Source organism: Hipposideros armiger, unplaced genomic scaffold (assembly GCF_001890085.2).
Source record: "Hipposideros armiger isolate ML-2016 unplaced genomic scaffold, ASM189008v1 scaffold_178, whole genome shotgun sequence".
NCBI classification, from domain to species: Eukaryota; Metazoa; Chordata; class Mammalia; order Chiroptera; family Hipposideridae; genus Hipposideros; species Hipposideros armiger.
Genome location: NW_017731528.1, coordinates 1,922,772 through 1,941,588, shown reverse-complemented (window position 1 = coordinate 1,941,588; position 18,817 = coordinate 1,922,772). Strand labels below are relative to the sequence as shown.

General features: G+C 41.4%; 2 protein-coding genes across 7 annotated transcripts in view; one reads left to right on the top strand and one right to left on the bottom strand.

Moving 5' to 3' along the window:
* Positions 1–4,969, top strand: part of BRCA2 (BRCA2 DNA repair associated) — a 61,702-nt gene extending 56,733 nt beyond the window's left edge. The window contains exons 24-26 of one of the 3 annotated variants that reach the window (XM_019652337.1): positions 1,570–1,814; positions 3,429–3,575; positions 4,506–4,969. In XM_019652337.1, coding sequence (XP_019507882.1) covers positions 1,570–1,814; positions 3,429–3,575; positions 4,506–4,955 — 842 coding nt within the window. In that variant the 3' untranslated portion in view covers positions 4,956–4,969. Of the gene's footprint in view, positions 1–1,569; positions 1,927–3,428; positions 3,576–4,505 lie in introns of those variants that run through there. The other 2 variants (XM_019652338.1, XM_019652339.1) reach the window with 2 other exon arrangements.
* A 569-nt stretch (positions 4,970–5,538) lies between these two features.
* Positions 5,539–18,817, bottom strand: part of N4BP2L1 (NEDD4 binding protein 2 like 1) — a 32,653-nt gene continuing 19,374 nt past the window's right edge. Inside the window, exons 2-7 of one of the 4 annotated variants that reach the window (XR_002125136.1) lie at positions 12,929–13,056; positions 12,535–12,623; positions 10,656–10,732; positions 8,920–9,589; positions 5,719–5,767; positions 5,539–5,627 (exon numbers count right to left, since the gene is read on the bottom strand). Coding sequence is in view for 2 of the 4 variants with exons in the window: in XM_019652345.1 (XP_019507890.1) it covers positions 9,325–9,589; positions 10,656–10,732; positions 12,535–12,623; positions 12,929–13,056 (559 nt within the window). In the remaining 2 variants the exon portion in view is untranslated. Of the gene's footprint in view, positions 5,628–5,718; positions 5,768–6,250; positions 9,590–10,536; positions 10,606–10,655; positions 10,733–12,534; positions 12,624–12,928; positions 13,057–18,817 lie in introns of those variants that run through there. The other 3 variants (XR_002125137.1, XM_019652345.1, XM_019652346.1) reach the window with 3 other exon arrangements.

The following is an 18,817-nucleotide window of genomic DNA, read 5'->3' as shown; positions in this document are numbered from 1 at the left end:
TCAGTGTCTTGGAGGAGAGTCTTTGAAACTCTGCAAATCCCACTTCTCCTCACTCTCCCCCATTAATGTCAGCATCCACCATGATTTTGTTGGCAATAGTTACTACTGTGGGGTTTGCCCAACGAAGATTTTCTCTTTTCTTCTTTCCTTCTACATTCATTGGAACTCATTGGAATTCTACTCAAGGGCTGTCCCTTTTCCCCACACGTATTTATTTGATTTATATCAGTATGGACTTACAAACACTTGTTTTATTCCATGGGTTAAAGTTCGGTACCTTCATTGTTTTGTGACTCCTGCTGTTTCAGTTGGGGGCCAATAGGAGCTTTTTCAGGTTGACTCCTGTGTTCTTACTTCCACTAAGTTCCCTGTCCCAGTCTGGGAATCATCTCCCTAAGTCCCCCCTTAATGTCGATTGGTTCTGCAACTTGAAAGAAACAACATGTAGTTTTACCACAGGTGGGTTGATATAAACAAGAGTTGCTCTCCTATGGCATCTCAATGTTATAATGAAACGACGTTAAACATGATGTCATTCAAAGACCTGCTGTACTTGGATCCTTGGAATCCTGGATCCTTTGTTTTGGAGAAAATGGTGTTTAGAACCAAGATGTGATCGCTAGATGTCCTGGTTCCTAGGCGGGCATCACTGCTTGTAGGGCCTTTCAGACGGAAACACCAGGAAATGTGCTTGTATTCCAACCTGGAGTCCCTCGTAGCTGGTTGGGTTTGTTTGGGGGACATGTGACAGGTATGAGAAATATCACTGTGGTTCTAAGAGAGCGACACAAAAACTCTGAGAAGTGACACTCCCGCCTCGTGCTTGCTGCCCAGTGACCTCCTCTCCCCCACCCATACCTCACCCCCACCCCACTCCCCTCCCTATACTTTCTGGTTTATCCTTCCTGCTCTTGTTTTGCACAGAGGGACAGATAGGTGTCTATTTTCTTGTATCCCCATCTTCCTTATAGGAAAGGGAACAAACTCGTCTTTCTCTGTGCTTTCCTCTTTCACCTAACAGTATGTTTGGGTCACCTGATAGAGACCATCTTCCTGTACAGCTGCATAGTACACCACTGTGTAGCTGTTCCATAGTTTATCCCGCTACTCTCCTGGGTAGGAGCTTTTGATAGTGTATAATTACAAACACGGAATAATCTCGTACACGTGTTTTCATCAAGCTGTCCATATGTATTTTGCCATTATTGGAAGTATATCTTCAGAGCACAGTCCCAAAAGTGGGACTGCAGGTGCCAAGGTCAGTGCGTATGTTGCTTTGCCAGGTATTACCTAACTTGTCTTGAGGGACACACCACCTGGAATCCCACCAGCAGTGTGTGACTGTGCCTCGGTGCTCTCAGGAACAGGGTGTGCTGTCATGTTGGCATTGAAATTTTAGCACTGGACACAACAGGTCACTCTGGAAATCCTAAGCTTTCTCTAAATTTAGTTAATTTGTTTTCACCATTAACATACGAAAATAAATGGGCATATTAGAGGTTCTTTGCATTTTTAAATTTATCTACCACAATGAAGTGGGGTTTTTGCTTTTTGGTTTTTTCATCGTAGGTCTTGCTCCGTTGGTCTATTTGTCGGATGAATGCCATAACTTGTTGGCCATAAAGTTTTGGGGAGATCTTAATGAAGACATTATTAAACCTCACGTGTTAATTGCTGCGAGCAACCTCCAGTGGCGGCCAGAATCCAAATCAGGAATTCCTACTTTATTTGCTGGAGATTTTTCCATGTTTTCTGCCAGTCCAAAGGAGGGCCATTTTCAAGGGACATTCCACAAAATGAGAAATACTATTGAGGTAAAATTAGTTTTGAGCATTTCCACACATTTTGGTATTTTCCTATTTTGTGAGTCAAATATCAAAGAAGTCACAGCTTTTATGAAAATTGGATATTGAGATATGATGTCAGGTGAGTGTCTATCATATATTCATTGCCCGTGACCCTGCGGAGGTGGGGGATGACAGTGACCAGGGAGAAAAGAGTGACTTGAATGGAACCGAGTTAGGGACGTGGTGAGGAGGGGTTCAGAGCTGCAGGGTGTGTGGCAAACAGGAAATTGGTAACGAAAATAATGTGAGTTTCCTACGGTCCATAGCAGCTGGCAGTGTAATTAATAATAAGCAGACTCCAGATTTTCATTTTAAACTCCATATCTAGTGTTTTATACAGTTTATACCTGTCTTTGATTTGAAATAATCCCAAATAGGAAAACACTGAAATTATTTTCCCTGGATCACATGCATTTTCGCTTAAATCTGTATGTACATCATGTAATAATATTTTTAGCTCAGGTTTATTGAGCGCTGACTGCACGTCCCACCCTGTCCTAACCTGAAGCCGATGAGCAGCGAGCTGTTTCTCCATTCTGCTGATGGACAGAGGCTGTCACACAGCTACGTGGGTGGGACCAGAATTCACACTTAGGCCGTCTGAGTGCAGAGCCCAGACTACTAACTACTATGCAATGCTGCCTCCCTGCAAAATTCTGGATGTTATAAATTGCTAATAATCTACAAAAGATAAGCCTCTTCATTCCGTAGTTTAATCTTTGAAATATGTTACTCAAAATTTATATAAATAAAATCCTATTTTAAAAGCATGGGAGTAGGTAGCTGGATAAAGGAAGTGTGGGTAATATTTACCTGAAGGCTCCAGTTTCTATTGGGTTGTTGGAAAAGTCATGACATGTTTTTTCTGTTTTTCGTTGCAAAAATGCGTCATGACTTTTCCAACAACCCAATAATTGGGGATGAGGTGGGGCTCCCTGCATTATTTGGCTCCCATACAGAGAACCTACTATCCACATCCCAGGTTTCTCTGAGACCAGGCAAGGGCAGTTCAGAGACCATTTGTCATTTACGTAGTGTTTTCCAGCTTTACAAAATACTTTCATAAATTAGGTTAAACCACATTTGCTGGTATTTGACCATTTGTGACTTCTGAAACAACAGTTTCATGTGGTTTAACCTCTACGTTATTTCAATTCTTGGAACCGACATGAGGCCGTTCTCTCATCTTATTCCTAACGCAAGGAGCACTCTGTAGACACTGGATGGTTTACAGGAATTAGAGATAAATGGAGCTGGAGCTGGAGCTCCACCCAGTCTGCCATCTCTAGTCCAGTGTCGTGACTGACACCTTGCTAAGATCTCTTACAGCTCCTTTCCTCCCCTGATATATACACACACATTCCCCCTCTCCCTCCAACAACTATTCTCCCTGACTCACTGATGTTGGTTTTGCATTTTTGCATTGGCATATTGTTTGGCAGTTGCTGTCAAATTTGAGGTGGCTCATTCTTTTTTTCTGATCTGAATATTGTAGTTCTGGTTTTAAAGGTAACACTTTCTAAAAACATGAATGTGTAGGTTTGCATTTTACAAAACAGCTTTCCCAATTTATTTTCTTAGAACATTGATATGTTTTGCAATGATGCAGAAAACAAGCTGTTGCTTATACTTAATGCAAACAATGCCAAGTGGTCCACCCCAACTAAAGACTGCCCCTCAGAGCCGCACGCTGCTACAGCGGTCCTTGGCATAGGAAGTAAGTTTCTGGTAAGTTAATGTAAAGATAAGGAATTTTATGAGTACTGTATGTGAAGGCAGCAGTATATTCCAGTGTACACCTAGTAAGCATAGTAAAGTGTAATTTAACCTAATTAGAAAGTGTGGTTTATTGTTGTTCTGTGGCTCCTGTAGGTATAGGTTTTCTGGAAATTGTATCTTGTTTATTAAAGACAGAATATAACACTTTGGGGGGGGGCAAATTTTACAAACAGGTGCTTTCATTTTGAGCATTTCAAGTACATGTGATAGAAAAGACTTTTTTTGCCTGTGTCTTTTTGCTCAGAGGGCTATTCTGTACAATTAGGGCTGTTTCAAAGCTCAAGTTTGATTTAACTCTATCACAATAAATGCAAATCAAGTTAAAGTCTGTAATATTGGCCAATGACTAATTCTTAAGTAGCTGACACTTGCTAAGTGTGTCTATATTAATACATTACCTTCACAGCAACCCTATGAAATAAAATTACTATTATCTCCATTTTACAGATGAGGGAACTATGGCATAGAGAGGTTAAGCAACTGCCTAAAGTAACAGAGTTACAAAAGTAGGTATTAGAAACCAGGCAGTCTGTGTTGTTAAGATGGTTATCTTTGTTTAACCTGTTAATAAAAAGAAAGAAAATATTAAAGCATTACTTATATCCCCTACCTCCTTTTCTTGTCTTTGACTATGATTAGTCTTCATCCATCTTTTCATGTCATTTTTATATCCTCTTCTGTACAATTATTTCCTTCTGGGGGAATAAGAATAATGATATGAATGTCTCATGAAATAACCTGACCTATAATATTAGCCATTAGGGGATTGAGAATGTGTGTAGTATTTGTGTGTTTAAGCATTTTTAATGAAAAACTAATTTGATTTGGTTTTATATATTAGCACATAATCATATATGCTTTTAATTTGTTTTTCATTAGATGCCTTCTCCCAACAGTGAGATAAACTATCAGAGTCCTTTACCATTTTGTAAGCCAAAAGGGAAGTCTGTTTCCACACCTGTATCAGTCCACATGACTTCTAAGTCTGGTAAAGGGGAGAGAGAGATTGATGACCCAAAAAGCTGCAAGAAGAGAAGAGCCTTGGATTTCTTGAATAGACTGCCTTTACCTCCACCTGTTAGTCCCATCTGTACTTTTGTCTCTCCCGCTGCACAGAAGGCATTTCAGCCGCCACGGAGTTGTGGCACCAAATATGAAACACCTATAAAGAAAAGAGAATTGAATTCTCCTCAGATGACTCCACTTAAAACATGTAATGACATTTCTCTTTTGGAAAGTGATTCAATAGCTGATGAAGAACTTGCACTGATAAATACCCAGGCCCTTTTGTCTGGTTCAGCAGGAGAAAACCAACTTGTATCTCAGTGAGCCCACCGGAACGCTCCCACCTGTTCAAAAGATTGTCTCGGACCGAAAGGCACCATTCTGCACCTCTGGTCAGAGCATGGGAGGATTCCCAAGTCGGTACCAAGGGACTAACACGCAGGACATGAGGACAATAAGAAGTGTAAGAGGCTGCAAAGGCAACAGAAACGAAAATGACGAAAATTAGTTATTGGCTCTTAAACTTCTCAGCTTGTAACACACATATAGCTTCAAACTAAGCGTCCATCCATATTTGCAACACGAGAGGAAAAATGAAATGGTTCCAAATCTGCCTGAGTGCTTGCATGTCACAGGCACACTCTTTGCCTGTTTCTGTATTGATATACTTGTATTTCAGTTAAGTTTCTTAAAATTGTAATTTATTAAGTAATCAAGAAAAAAATCTTTACATCTTTACGACCGGATTTGATCACTACAAATGAAATAAACATACCTTCTTCTTTTAGATTGTGTCCTTAATTAAATGAAACTAGGTTTCTAAGTAGTTATTTTAACTCACATAATTCCTTTTAGTGTCGTTGCTATGTTAGCTTTTGTCAGAGGTAACCCGCTAGGAGCCAGTTCTCCTTAGTGCGTGTTGGTGCTACTGTAGTTCTGTCCTGATCCAAAGTCAGGATGAGTAAGAGAAGACAGTTCATCCTTAGGCCAGCGTGACTACAAGAGAAATAGAACCCTCAGTGTAGTTCCTTTTTATGATTCCAATGTGATCTCTGAAATTAAAGTATTTCAATTAAAATTCACATACTTTAAATCAGATGCAGATTTCACAGTGTTAATTTTGTTTTGTTTATGACCTTTAAAAAAAAAAAAAAAGTCAGTCATTTTATTGAGAGAGCTAAGTTACTGGAAGGCTAACTGATTGCAGGCAAAGGGAAGAGACACATAAGAAGTCAGGTGTGCTGGTAAAGAAGCCGGGGCTTTGAAGGCTCTGCTCAGCGAACACTCTGAATCAGGGTTTTGTGTTTCTCCACAGCCGCTTTCTCCTGGCAACTTAAAGCGACAGTCTTTCTTTCAGATCAGCACTGATGCTGCCTGTTTCATTTCAGTGCTGTCACAGGACTCACAGGGGCTCCCTGTGCCTCATTTGCTCCAGCCACCCCAGCAGAAGGTAACAGCTCAATTCAAGATGATATTCGCATTTGTAAAGAAAACCGAAAAGGCAGTTCTAACCAAGAGCTAATAGCACAAAAAAGCTCTTAAGTCTTTCAATATGTCTTAAATTTACATATAATACCATGTTTTCAAATCTATAAACACATTTCAAAGCCAAGAATATATCCTTTTATAAAGCAGTTTGTTTACTTTAATAACTGTGATCCATGATTTTTCTTTCCTCTAAAAGTCATTAACATAATAGACCGCTCTGCTTTTTTTTTTTAACCATGGACAAAAATGTATTTCTTCTTTATTTCTGTATTTTAAAAATAATCTTTCCAGAGTTTTGGGCAATTACCAGAAACAAACAAAAAAACAAACAAAATAGGTTTTCAGACAAGTTGAAGTTACAGATTTGGGGTTTTATAACCAATTAAATTTCTGTCAGGTACAAAACATACTTGTATCACTCAAGATGTTTACAACCAAATGTATATTCACTATGCTAGGTTCATTTTAAAATTAATGTCTACTACCTCAGTGAAAATTTGAAGTCCTTACTTTTTACATGGGCCTTAGTTCCTCATGATCTAGTTCTTTGACACAAAATAAGAGTTTTGTGGGCCTTGTTCCCTCTGTTATTCTTTTTAACTTAAGTGTTCTACCCGTCTTATTAATGAAATTTAAGTTTTGTTCATAAAAGAATTTGGTCTTCACGTTCTAATCACTTTCCTGGTGATCCACTCTTGAACAGGGAATAAAACATGAGTCTCAAGTGAACAGAAAGAACTGTAAGAATTTTACCTTTTCTTTTTCATCCTGGGAAAACTTAACTGCTGTTACCGCCTCCATTCTTCATTACCATTTAGACTACCCGGTAGAGAGAAGTCTAATGCACACACTCTTTATAAACTGTAAATACAGCTAAGCTATAATGAGCAAGGTATGAAGCTTGAGTATATGTGGATATCATATCCCAAAAAGTGACAATGATTACAAAGTCAACAGTGTACACTGCACAAGGGACAGATGGTAAAAGTAATTTGTGTTAACAGTCACTCAGTAAGAGCCTATTGTGTATAAAAAGCACTGTGCCAGCTCTATGAATGATGCAAATGTTAACACGAAACAATGCACATCATTGTTGAGTGTTTAAAAAATGATATAAATCAGTTGAGAGAAAAAACATCATTTCTAGGTGGGATAAATAAAGTTGGTGGCATTTAATCAGTTATGTTTATGCTTCAATACCAAGTACTTCAGGAGATATATGGGGGAAAAGAGACAAATGGACCAGAAAACCATTCTCCTGAGCTCTGTAAAAGGCCTGGCTCTGTAACCTGGGGCCACTGCTCCATAGCAGTCAGTCCAAGGACCAAAAGTCCTAAGCAGAAAGTCAGACACGAATCAGCAGGGTTGAAGCCTGACCCTTTGGCTTCTTTGGAATCAAAGGAAGGTAATTCCAGTTTGGGCTCTCAGACAGTTACTTGTATCTTCCTAATGGGGTCCAGCCCCGCTGAGTGAGTGAATTCTGCAACAGCCATACTGACCAGAACACACACATGACCCGGGCCTGCACAGGAGTGCTAGTTACTGAGGGGATTGTCACGGATAATAGACAATTATCATGTGTTGTGCTCGGACACACAGAATTTAACAAAACTATAATAACACCTTAGATTTATCCAAATTCACTAAAGTCTTTTCATTAGCCAAACTTTGTTCAAGGAGATACCAATTTTTAAGTGTTAACAGAGAAAATTACAGACACATTGCCGATAGTCATCAAGCTGTTGAGTGGAGTCAGATAATGGAACATTACAGTGACACAGTCTTTCTGATGTGCACAGATCAAGTAATTTACATAAGCAAGTAAAAATAAGGTTGGCTTTGTCTTTTATGTCTCCTATTTATTAAAGAAGATTGGTAAGTTTATGATATAAAAAAACTAGTTCTTACTATGGTAAAATTCTGTGGGATTTAGGCAATTAAATTTTTTATACTGTTGAACAAAAAAGGCTTAGATTCAATGACAAATGCATATAAACCAATACCATATATAAATTTTAATAACCATAAAAGCACCATTATATAAGACACTTAAACTAAGACTTCACAGAACACTGGAGAGAAGCTGCTGGCCAACAAATAACGCACACACCCTACATGGTCTTATCAGGATCTCACACCAGTAATCTGATTGCAACCTATGGAGACTTAATTTGGATTCATAACTTCAGTATTGGGATAAGAGGGACATTCCAGAGTTGCGGTCAAACTTCACTGTCTAAAATAATTCCACATAAAACACTTGATTGAGACTGCCCATCTGACAGTGAGTGTGGCTTTCACGGGTCCCTCTGTGGCCTACACCCCGGGAGGCCTCATTCCTTGCACTCCCAAACACTGGGGCTGCCAACTAATAATAACACAAATTTATAAGCAGGATTTTTAAAATTACTTAATGATTCCTCTTAAAAATTGGTGTTTTATAAAGGAGGCTTGTTTTATTTTCACTATTAGCACAACAGCCAAGTTTCAGGTTTAATCCTATTCGATAAAGTGGTAGTTAAAACACAAGACTATAAATAGTGACAAAATAATGACACTGATTTTCCTCAGTAGCTTGTACAGCTATTAAGTAGGATTCGACAGATATTTTTAACAATGATACATCACTAGAATAAAGGAATAATTTTCCAAAATGTCTCCTTTATAGGACAATATTCCCTTAGATGTACACTTTCTAGCATGTTCATTTTAAAGGAAAATCTATATCATTGCAGCCACAGCTCACATTTTTTGGATACACACATTAAAAAAGTAGCAATGGCACTAAAACTTTTCCTACCTCTCACGTCTCCTCCCCCACCTTCCAACTTTCCAGATGGAGATGAGTTCCTGGAAAAATAGATTACTTCAGAGAAAGTGGTACTGAAGCTTATACACTACAAACACTTGATTTCACTTGTAAACCTATGTGTTTAACGTTCTTGGGTTTCAGCTTCAAATGAATTCTTTCCCCGGAGAGAGTGACTTTGTTTACCCAGACCTGCACAACCCCCAGCCTCAGACCATGCATACAGGATCACTGTAACAAATGCCTGTTGAAGATGAATGTGATGACTTTTGCTCAAAAACCTTCAGGCTCGACTATTTACACTGGCATGAGAGCTCTAAGACTGAACCAAGAATAAATACCAAAAATTGAAGTAAAAACTGATTCCGGAAAACAGAACGCCCGTGGGTTGGGGCTCTAATACCCATGGTGACACCCCCCTCTTCTATTAAAGGAGCTCTCGTGCGTGTGGGCGAAGCTGCCAGGAGCCCTCCGCTGGGGGAACTCGGCGTAGGAGCTCCAGTATCCGGCGCCGTTGGGCGGCGAGGCATTGCTCCTGTCCTGGTTTCTGTTCATTCTGCTTGGTTTTTCTGCGTGAAGCACACTGTGAAAGGTAACATCGTGTTCATAACGTTCTTTCATTCGGTGTATTTTTTCTCTTGGGACTCCGTGAATGTTTCTTCTACATGGGAAAAAAAATGTAAACGTTTAGTTATAGCAGTCTACCAAGGTGACTAACTCGTGCTCTACAAGTCGTAGGATGACACAGATAGGCACTCCCTGACTCGGGATTTCACTGACAAAAGCATAACATCTCGTTAAGCAGTTCTCTTGCGGGCTCCACTCCTGTTTTTCATGCCTCCCTAAACTTCCCTGAGGCTTGCAAAGAGCTAAAGCCTCAGATATGCTTTGTTTCTGGAAATCTCAATACTGTGCTTCACGACATAAAAGAACACATGAGATCTTATTAGATATTTGCCTGTTAAGCATGCATATATCTATAATCGGTTTATTACACTCGGTCCTCGATACTTCCAGATGCTTATTTGAAACAATCTTAGTTTCTAGTGGGCATGAAAATCAACTGGGGCTATAGGTCCAATGTAATTACCAGAGATTCCAGCTAAGGAAATAGGGCTGCAAGCTAGGATTTTAACAACCACTTCAGGAAGTCTGGTCTCCTTGTAACCACAAGATGAAATAGCCTTATTCCTAAAACGTAAATTCTGATCTCACTGGTTACTTTAAATCACTGCACATTATCAGATAACACAGGTAATGCATATCAGAACCCATGCATTCAATCACCAAGTTAGTGTTATTTGGACATTTATTGCTTTATAAATTAGAAGCAGTTTCTGGTCCATAAATGAACCACAGACTGTTCAACATCTAAAGATCTGTGTTTAGCCTAAATGCGAAAACATCACTGACGTGCACAGTTCCATGCAGAAGAAAGTGCTTTTAAATGATCATTAACGAGGAAGGCTTTGAGCAGAATGTTAAATGTGTCTTTTTACAAGACCAAGTCCAAGCCAAGATTTAGCATTTAGCATTATATTAGGCAACTGACCCCACACTAAAGTCTTCACATTAATAATTCCAAAGTTATCAATTTCCAAGAATTACCATTTCTGGCCTGAAAACTACCATGTCCATTTCCAGCCTGAAAAGATTCTTTTGCTCGGTCTGAAATACCTGAAAACAGCAGGATACATAATGAGGAGCTTAGAAAAACAAAGAAGTACCTTGCTAACTCTTGCACGTTGAATTTCCAGCGAGTCTCAGGTTCTCGGAATATAACTTCATAGTTATTTTCAAGTGCCTGATTTTTCAAAAGTACATAAAACATTGAAGACATGGTATATATGTTTGGGAATGTTTATGCTGCCATTTAACATTTACTACAAATCTTTTCTAAAATTCCCTTTTACCAGTAATCCAATGCCTTAGTTTATCTTAATAAATATGGTTGTTCATTCCAATTCTTAGCACTATGGCTATATTATGGTTCCCAACAATAAATTTTGGTCCACTTTCTCTACAATGTAATAAAATTATAAATGTGCTTTGTTTTGGGCATTTTTTTTAATAGACAGGCTGAACTAGCTGTCAAAGCCCCTTCTATGCTGTATCTTAGACTTAGGTCTGCCCAATGCCGTGTGCTAGTCCTCATGCCTGGGCTTAGAGAGTGACAGTGCCACAGGGACACAGCTTATGAAATAAAAGTGACTCCGGCATACTGTACATACTCTTCCCTCCAAAAGCTGCTCTCCTAGCTGCGCAGGGCAGCATGGCCCACTGAGCTGGGCCTTGTCTCTGTGAGGTTAGAAAACTGTTACTGTTTCCATTCAAACATCCAAACAGCCTTTGCATTCCTAAATTTACTATGTTTATCTCCAATGGAACTTTCAATAATGAAAGTTCAATGAAAAGAGCTAAGTAAAAAGATTTCCTCTTCTTTCTTTAGATAGACATTTCCAATTGGGGAAGGTTTAAAATGTCATATATGGAAAATATCTAATTTCTGGGTCTTATTAATAGCTGTGGATGGCTGGAAAAGATTGCATATATCCAGAAAATGAAAAGTAACATGACCTCCTGTGAGCCACTCTCCGTTCCACCTACTGCTTGGTTTTGCATCGTGCCTCAATTACTTTACTCATCGTGTCCCTGCTCTTGTCTCTCCTCCATCCATGAACTGAAGTAATCACGAGGTTGGTGCTCGCTCCTTCCTACATTCACCAAAAGCCCACCATCTGGGCCTATGCCAAACTGATTAAAGTTTAAGTTAGAGAAAAGCACACTTGTATGTCAACTGTTTTGTCCCAAATGTAAAAAGAGGCCAAAAATAGACTGCCATGAGCCCAGTTTTGGAGATATTCAGTTGACAATTAGCCAGCTGGGGCTCAGGTGTGACAGCCACAGAACACTCAGCCATCTCCCTGCCCCTGGATGTGTCTGCATCTTTCCTCCTTCCTATACCACATAGGGAATGAAAACTCCCTAGCATAAAAGATGAAGTGCATGGGGGAAAAACACATATTTCAAAATTAAAAATGTGCACACTGTTGTACTCATCTTAACTGCTCTTTTGTATTCTGACAATAGAGAGCTGAGTTGTTATCTTTGTATGGGTATTTACATTTGTATTTGAGTATCTTAATAGGTTACAGTGTTAACCCTAAATCTGTTTTTGAACTAAAGACTTTGTTGCCCTGGACTCCTGGCAGCAACACTGCACAGCACTGCCCACCCCGGAGCCAGCCCAGGACAGCTACCCATGATGCCATGGGCTTGGCAGTGTTGGCAGGTGGCCCACCCTCCGCAGGATTCCATGGGTGCTCCCATCTAGGACTTCCCTTGGGAAAACCACCAAGACAGAGCACCATCAAAACCTGACCAAGGACGATTTAAGAATTGTACCCCAAGGCGATATGAGCAGGTCAGCAAATGGGACCCACTGAGCAGCACAGAAACACGAAAATGGAAACTCTTTGCCTCCTCTCTGTGAGAACCAGCAGGAAAGATGAGGTCAGAAAGATCAGAAACAGAGGAAAGAACAAAAGTTTCAACTTTCTCACACCATGCCCATAACTGAAAATTCAGAATGATACTTCTTCCTACCATGACTGCATAGGGCTTCATTTCCCAGGCGTGGAGGTTGGTATTATCAATAATTATGGGGGATATGCCATTCCTCATTGCTTTTCTTGCTGCAACACAATGTTATACAACAGTGAACAACATGCAACAATCAGACAGAAGGGTGAGCGTACCCATAGCTTGTCATGTTTATTACAGCATGTCCTCATTACATAACATTAATGCCACCTATTCCAGGACCCATTACCAATCATTTTCATTTTCCTGGAATCTAGGGAGGTTATGGTCTGGCATTCTGTTTGGGGGGAAAAAATGGCAGAACTTTTGATTAAAGTCCTTTAATAAAACTTATTCATTCTGCTACAATCTATGTGCACAATAGGATTTCCCAGGAGTTTGGAAAGGAATGTGTCACCTCTTTTCTGGTTCCATTCATGAGCTTCCTCCAGGAAGTCAGGATTGAACTCATAGGCACCATCTTCTCTGAAGAAAAAATCATCCGTGCTGAAAATCCGGGCCCTGGGAAAGTCATGCTGCAATTGTCTGGAAAGTGGGGAAAGATCAGACTGTTTTATGAATATGCATTGTCATAACAGAAATCATCTCCTCACACTGCCAACGTTGTACTTATAAGACCACTGGTTTTGAGTTGTTCAAATTCAATTTAAAAAGAGATAGTTATTGGGGCAGCCAAATAGCTCAGTTGGTAAGAGCACACACCCTGAACAACAGGGCTGCAGGTTGGATTCCCACATGGGCCAGTGATGCTGCGCCCTCTACAGCTAAAATTGTGAACAACAGCTCAACCTGGAGTTGGGCTGCTATGAGTAGCCAGCAGATGGCATGAGCTGCCGTAAAGCTGCCGTGAGCTGCTGTGAGCCCCGGGTGGCCAGCAGCCCGTGTGTGCGGCCGGCAAGAGCCGCCATGAGCTGTCCATCCAACAGCCAGTGACCGACTGCCTCAGCCGGGAAGAGCACAATGATCATAATACCAACATGGGCCAGTGAAGCAGTGTCCTCCACAACTGGACTGAGAACAATGGCTAGGAGGTGAGGGGGAGGGGAAATGGGGGGAGAATAAAAAATTTTTTAAAAAAAGATGCTTATTATCTCTAGAAAGTATCACTCCTTCCGAAGAGGCGGAAGAGGGCTGAGAGTATGTTGCCCAACTCTTGAAACTAAGAAGTGCTGTCACCACCACTGACTTCTGCAGCAGCAGGACTGGCTGTCCACCAACGGGAGGCTAAGCTGAGGGTGTGATGACAGTCTGTCTCTGCACCCCCCCCCACCACCACCCACCCCGGCCCTCGGTGCTGTCACTCTGTGAGGCACCAGAGCCCTTCCCTTCACACTAAACTCTCAGTTGCCCTGGGTCCCACCCTGGGGCTCTGTCCTCATTAAGAACTCATCTCAGAACTAGTTCTTGATCAGGTATAAAATGTAGATAAAAGGGATGTGAGTTACCCCATTAGGTAACTTAAACATTTTAACAGTGACATAAAGCATATATTGTGTTTTATAAACACAAAAGGAGAAGGAAACAGGTCCACCCAACACTCCCCATATCTTCCTAAACCTCTGTCACTCACGCTAAACATGAAAATATCATAGAAAAAAAGGAAAACTATGGAGTCCCCCCTTTAAAGCAAAAAAAAAAAAAAATTAAATTGTGCACAAAATAACTTCAAAGAGAAGATGTTTCCCCTTGAATCCTTATTCAGGCTATTTAGGGGGAGAAGATGCATACCATGCCGTGTAGCAACCGGCTATACCTCGGAGCCTCCTTTCTCCTATGTAAACACTGAGGATAACTAACATCTACATTGCTAGGTGATGACAGCGATCTCATCATGGGAAACCATGTAGTGCGACACCTGACACAATGAGTGCACGTTTCTCTCCCTACGGCCCACGCCAGCATAATTCTAACTTCAAAACAAGTTCAAGGCCAGGCTCGGAATAGAGCTATAATATTTAAAAGCTGGAAGGGAAAAAACGTTGAAAAATGACAAAGGGTAGGGAATACAGAGAACGTAAAGCCATTCCACTCCTTTCATTTGTTCTTCTCCCGCAAGAAGAGAGAAGAGAAGAACGAGAGGCCCCGAGCGGCAGGTGCCGGGGCAGCGCCCATTGTGCCCACAGACCTGGGTTCAGGTCTGCCCTGAGCAATCTCTCTATGCTTCTGTTTTCTCGACTGAAAAAAACAGATGCTAATCACTACCTATTAAACAGAGCTTCTAGCAAGGCACAGAGGAGGTGAGGTAAGGAAAACATTTTGCAAACAGCCAGGCACTTTACAAGTGCAAAGTACTGTTATTTTGTTAATAATAATAACAAATGAGGTCAAATGGACCCATCGCCATGTTTACATGCCCTGGGAGTGAAATCCACGCTGCTGTGTGCGCAATCTTGCAGTTGCAATCTTGCAGTTGCTGCAAGTGAATTAGAGATGAAAGAGCGAAATAAAGCGGATGCCTCAGTTTTCAAAAATGAATAAACACATTCCAGAAGCAGTAAACAACCATCTCTGTCAAAAAAATTGTGGAAGGCTTGACAGGATTTAAAAAGAAAGCAGTCTGGATAGTTGAAAGAATGATTCCAAATGAAATACATTCTCTTTTTTGATGGGGCTGTGCTGGTAAGCAGGGAAATTCAATGGGCATGATCTTAAAACTTGACTTAAACAGGAATCTGACTGTGTCTCTTGACGGGCTTGTGGGGAAAGGTGGACCAGAAGATAACGTATTTTAATATCTAACAAATATTAGGTAATTATCCAACTCCTTAAATATTTATTGAGCACTGGAGTGTGCCACATACTATGTGAAGTGTTAAGGCACAAAAATAAAATAAAGTAGCTGCTTTCAAGGGGTCCCCAGCCCAGACAAGGAGGCAGACCCTACACAGCTGGCCTAATGTGCTGATGCAAAGAGCTGGACACATGGAGCCCCCGAGAAGCTGGGGTCGCAGCAAGTTCTGACCCGGAAAGCTTTGTAGAGGAGGCTGCGCTTGGCCCGGACCTTGAGGAGTGAGGGAAGGGAGAGGAGAAAGCTCAGGCTAAGGGCGTGTTGTGTGTGAGCAAGAGACATTCAGGGTAAACAAGATCAAAGACACTACGGGCTAAAAATGGCAAATCCTATTGCAACAGTTCAGTTGTCAAGACTACACAACTGCAAGAAGAATTTGGCCAGCCAGAATAGGTCCAGAGGAGTGACCAGGGAAACATAAGGCCTGACAACCAAGGAAACCTGTCAGGTAAGCAAAGGTAGTCTGAGGCGTGAGACCCTTGAAGCTGAGAAGATGACAGAAGTGGTTGGCATGCGATGGTCACCGGCAGGTCCTGGGAAGTCTGTGTGACCAGAGGGGATGAACTTGTTCTGTGGCTCCGCCGTTTGGGTCGGGCTCCACTGGGCGGTTCCGCTGGTCCTGCCCCACACCTCTCGTGCTGCGAGCGGCCTGCCCACGCACGGGTCCCGGTGCCAGCTGTCAGCAGGCTCTCACCCACGGGGTGGCTGGCACAGACCTCTTCACTCATTTCCAGAGGTCATGAGGGGAGGCCGCCAGGCGTCCACCACGTTCTATTGGTGGAAACAAGCCCACCCACACTGGAGGGTAGGAAGACAGGCGGCTAAGAAAATGTGGCCATTTCAAGTCACCACAGATACAGAAAAGCGCAGGAGAGAAAAGTATCAGGAGGGTGTGATGAAAGAAGTTCACATTGTTCCCACGTCTTCTATTATATTTGACTTTAAAGGCACTCAAACTGAAAAGCCCAAATCCTAAATCCAAAGTGTAACTTCGAGTGCCATCAATTATTATAAAGACATCTTTGAAAATGTCTAAGGGCAGCACTAAATGCATTTTCAGGTATGTTATATTTATGAACACTTACACTTTCTAAGTTATTGTCATTAATACTATCTCGTCTACACAATGAAAGCTACGTTCAGAGGTTAAATAATAGTGTGTAACTTATTTTCCTTGTCTTTTATGTACTAAGTTAAGTAACTAAGGATATCGGTTCCAAGACTTTCGTTTTCTTTTCGATCCTAGATTTACTACTATTCCTTCTAAATCTGATTTCATTTTTTTTCCTCACAGGTGTTTTCTTGGTTTTGACCATTTCCAGAGTTGAATATTTCTTTTTCTACACACAGCCTTATCTGCTACTCTTGTTTTCCTCTTTATGGCTTATATTATCTATTGGAAGTGGATACTATCTGATGTTTCCTTTAAAAAAGGTTAAGGCATGACTGTCCAATTCATATCTCATTTGAATCCTATCTCCTTCTAGAAAACAAAAACAAAGCAAAACAAAAAACTACTAGATTGCAAAATTTTACCTTAGAGTAAAAGTTAAATCGCTCAGGACCACTGTGGGGCTACAGCCCCTACCTGCTCACCATCTCCTGAGACACATCTGACTAACATACATGGTCATCCTAACGAGCCCGTAAAAATAGGTTTTTCACCTTTACAGCTTGAATGTGGTGGGGGGCGGGGGGTTAGCCTCCTGAATGATGGCTCCTTCAAAATGCTGTTCTCTCTTCACCTGAATGTTAAATCAGCACTGGCAGCCACGGAAGCATCTTGAATACTCAGGATAATAAAAAGCTCTTCTAGGCCGGGCGAGTGCCTCAGTTGGTTAAGAGCTCGCTCAAGAGTGTGAGCTCTGATCAACAGCGGTTCGATTCCTGGCCCGAGCTGAGCTGCTGCTGAGCTGCCAACAGGTGGCAGGATGACTCAGCTAAAAAAAAAAAAAAAAAAGCCCTCCTGCCAAAATAAAGACCTGAGTGAACAGATAACCTTGAGATTCTCAAATTTCAGTAGAAGGAATAAGTACCATTCCCTCCGACTCAGAAATGGTGGGGACAGTCCCCAGCTCTAGCTTTCTTTATGGTGGTCAGGGCCTCATGCATTGGGGACATTGAGAGAATGAAAATAAAATAAAAGGGAAAAATAGAAGACAATTATTCCCACAGAACCTTCACCTCCCTGGCTCCCCACCAAATTCACTTAAAATCACCACTATGGGAAAAACGCAGGAACTAACCTCAATTTGACAACTTATCACTCTTCTGTGTAAGTCTTTAGTAATAGAGAACCATGGAAATATATTTAGATACCTATTAGTCACTCATGCACTCACAAAGTGCAACATTACTATGAAATTTTGAGTTGTACCCCCAATTTTCATTATGGGAATTGTCAAGCATCCAAAAGTAGATAAAATAATATAATCATTCCCCACACACCCATAGCCCAGCTTCCAATCATCATCATATGACTAGTCTTATTTTGCCTGCTCCTACTTCATTTCACCAAATATTCTGTCAGTTCAAATTTCCTTGCTTGTCTCTAATCATATTCCGTCAGTTGGTTTGAGTCAACAGCCAAACAGGATCCACGTGTTGTATTTGGCTGCCATGTCCCATATTCTGTACTTGCCCCTCTCCTTCCTATTTCCACCTGAACTTTTCCCCCACAAACATTCATACAGAGGGTGCCAAAAAAATGTTTACACATTTTAAGAAAGGAAAAAAACTGTATTAAAATTGTAATACCATGAATGACACTAGCATTCATTTGATTAACACTATCTTTTGAGCAAATATCATACTACACATTGCTACTGTAATTCAATTCAACTTTGAAAAGTAATTATAATAGATAACATCTCTTAAAATGTGTACTTTTATTTTTTAAGATTTTATTGGGGAATTGGGGGAGGGGAACAAACAAGTTGCTGTCCTTTTGTTCTTCAGTCTAGTTGTGGAGGACGGTGCTTCACTGACAGTGCTTCACATATTGGTGTCGTGATCATTCTGCTCTTCCCGGCTGAGGCAGATCGGTCGCCGACCACTGGATGGCCATTCATGGTGGCTCTTGGCAGCTTACACCGGCTGCCAGCCGCTCACGGTAGCTTATGGCAACCCACTGCAGCCTCACTGCTGCCTGCATGGTCGCCGGCGACTCATGGCAGCCCAGCTCCAGGTGGAGCTGTTGTTCACCATCTTAGCTGTAGAGGGTGCAGCGTCACTGGCCCTCATCTGGGATCCAAACCGGGGCCCTGCTGCTCAGAGCTAGGGTGTCCCAAGCCAACTCCTAACCAACGTGCCACTCAGCCAGCCCAAAATGTGTACATTTTTTGGCATCCCTGGTATTTAGAAAATGTTCAAGGGCCGGCCGAGTGGTGCGATAGTTAAGACCTGGCTTGGGACGCCAGAAGGCCCCGGTTCGGATCCCACATATGAGGGCCAGTGACACTGCCCTCCACAGCTAAGATGCTGAACAACAGCTCAACC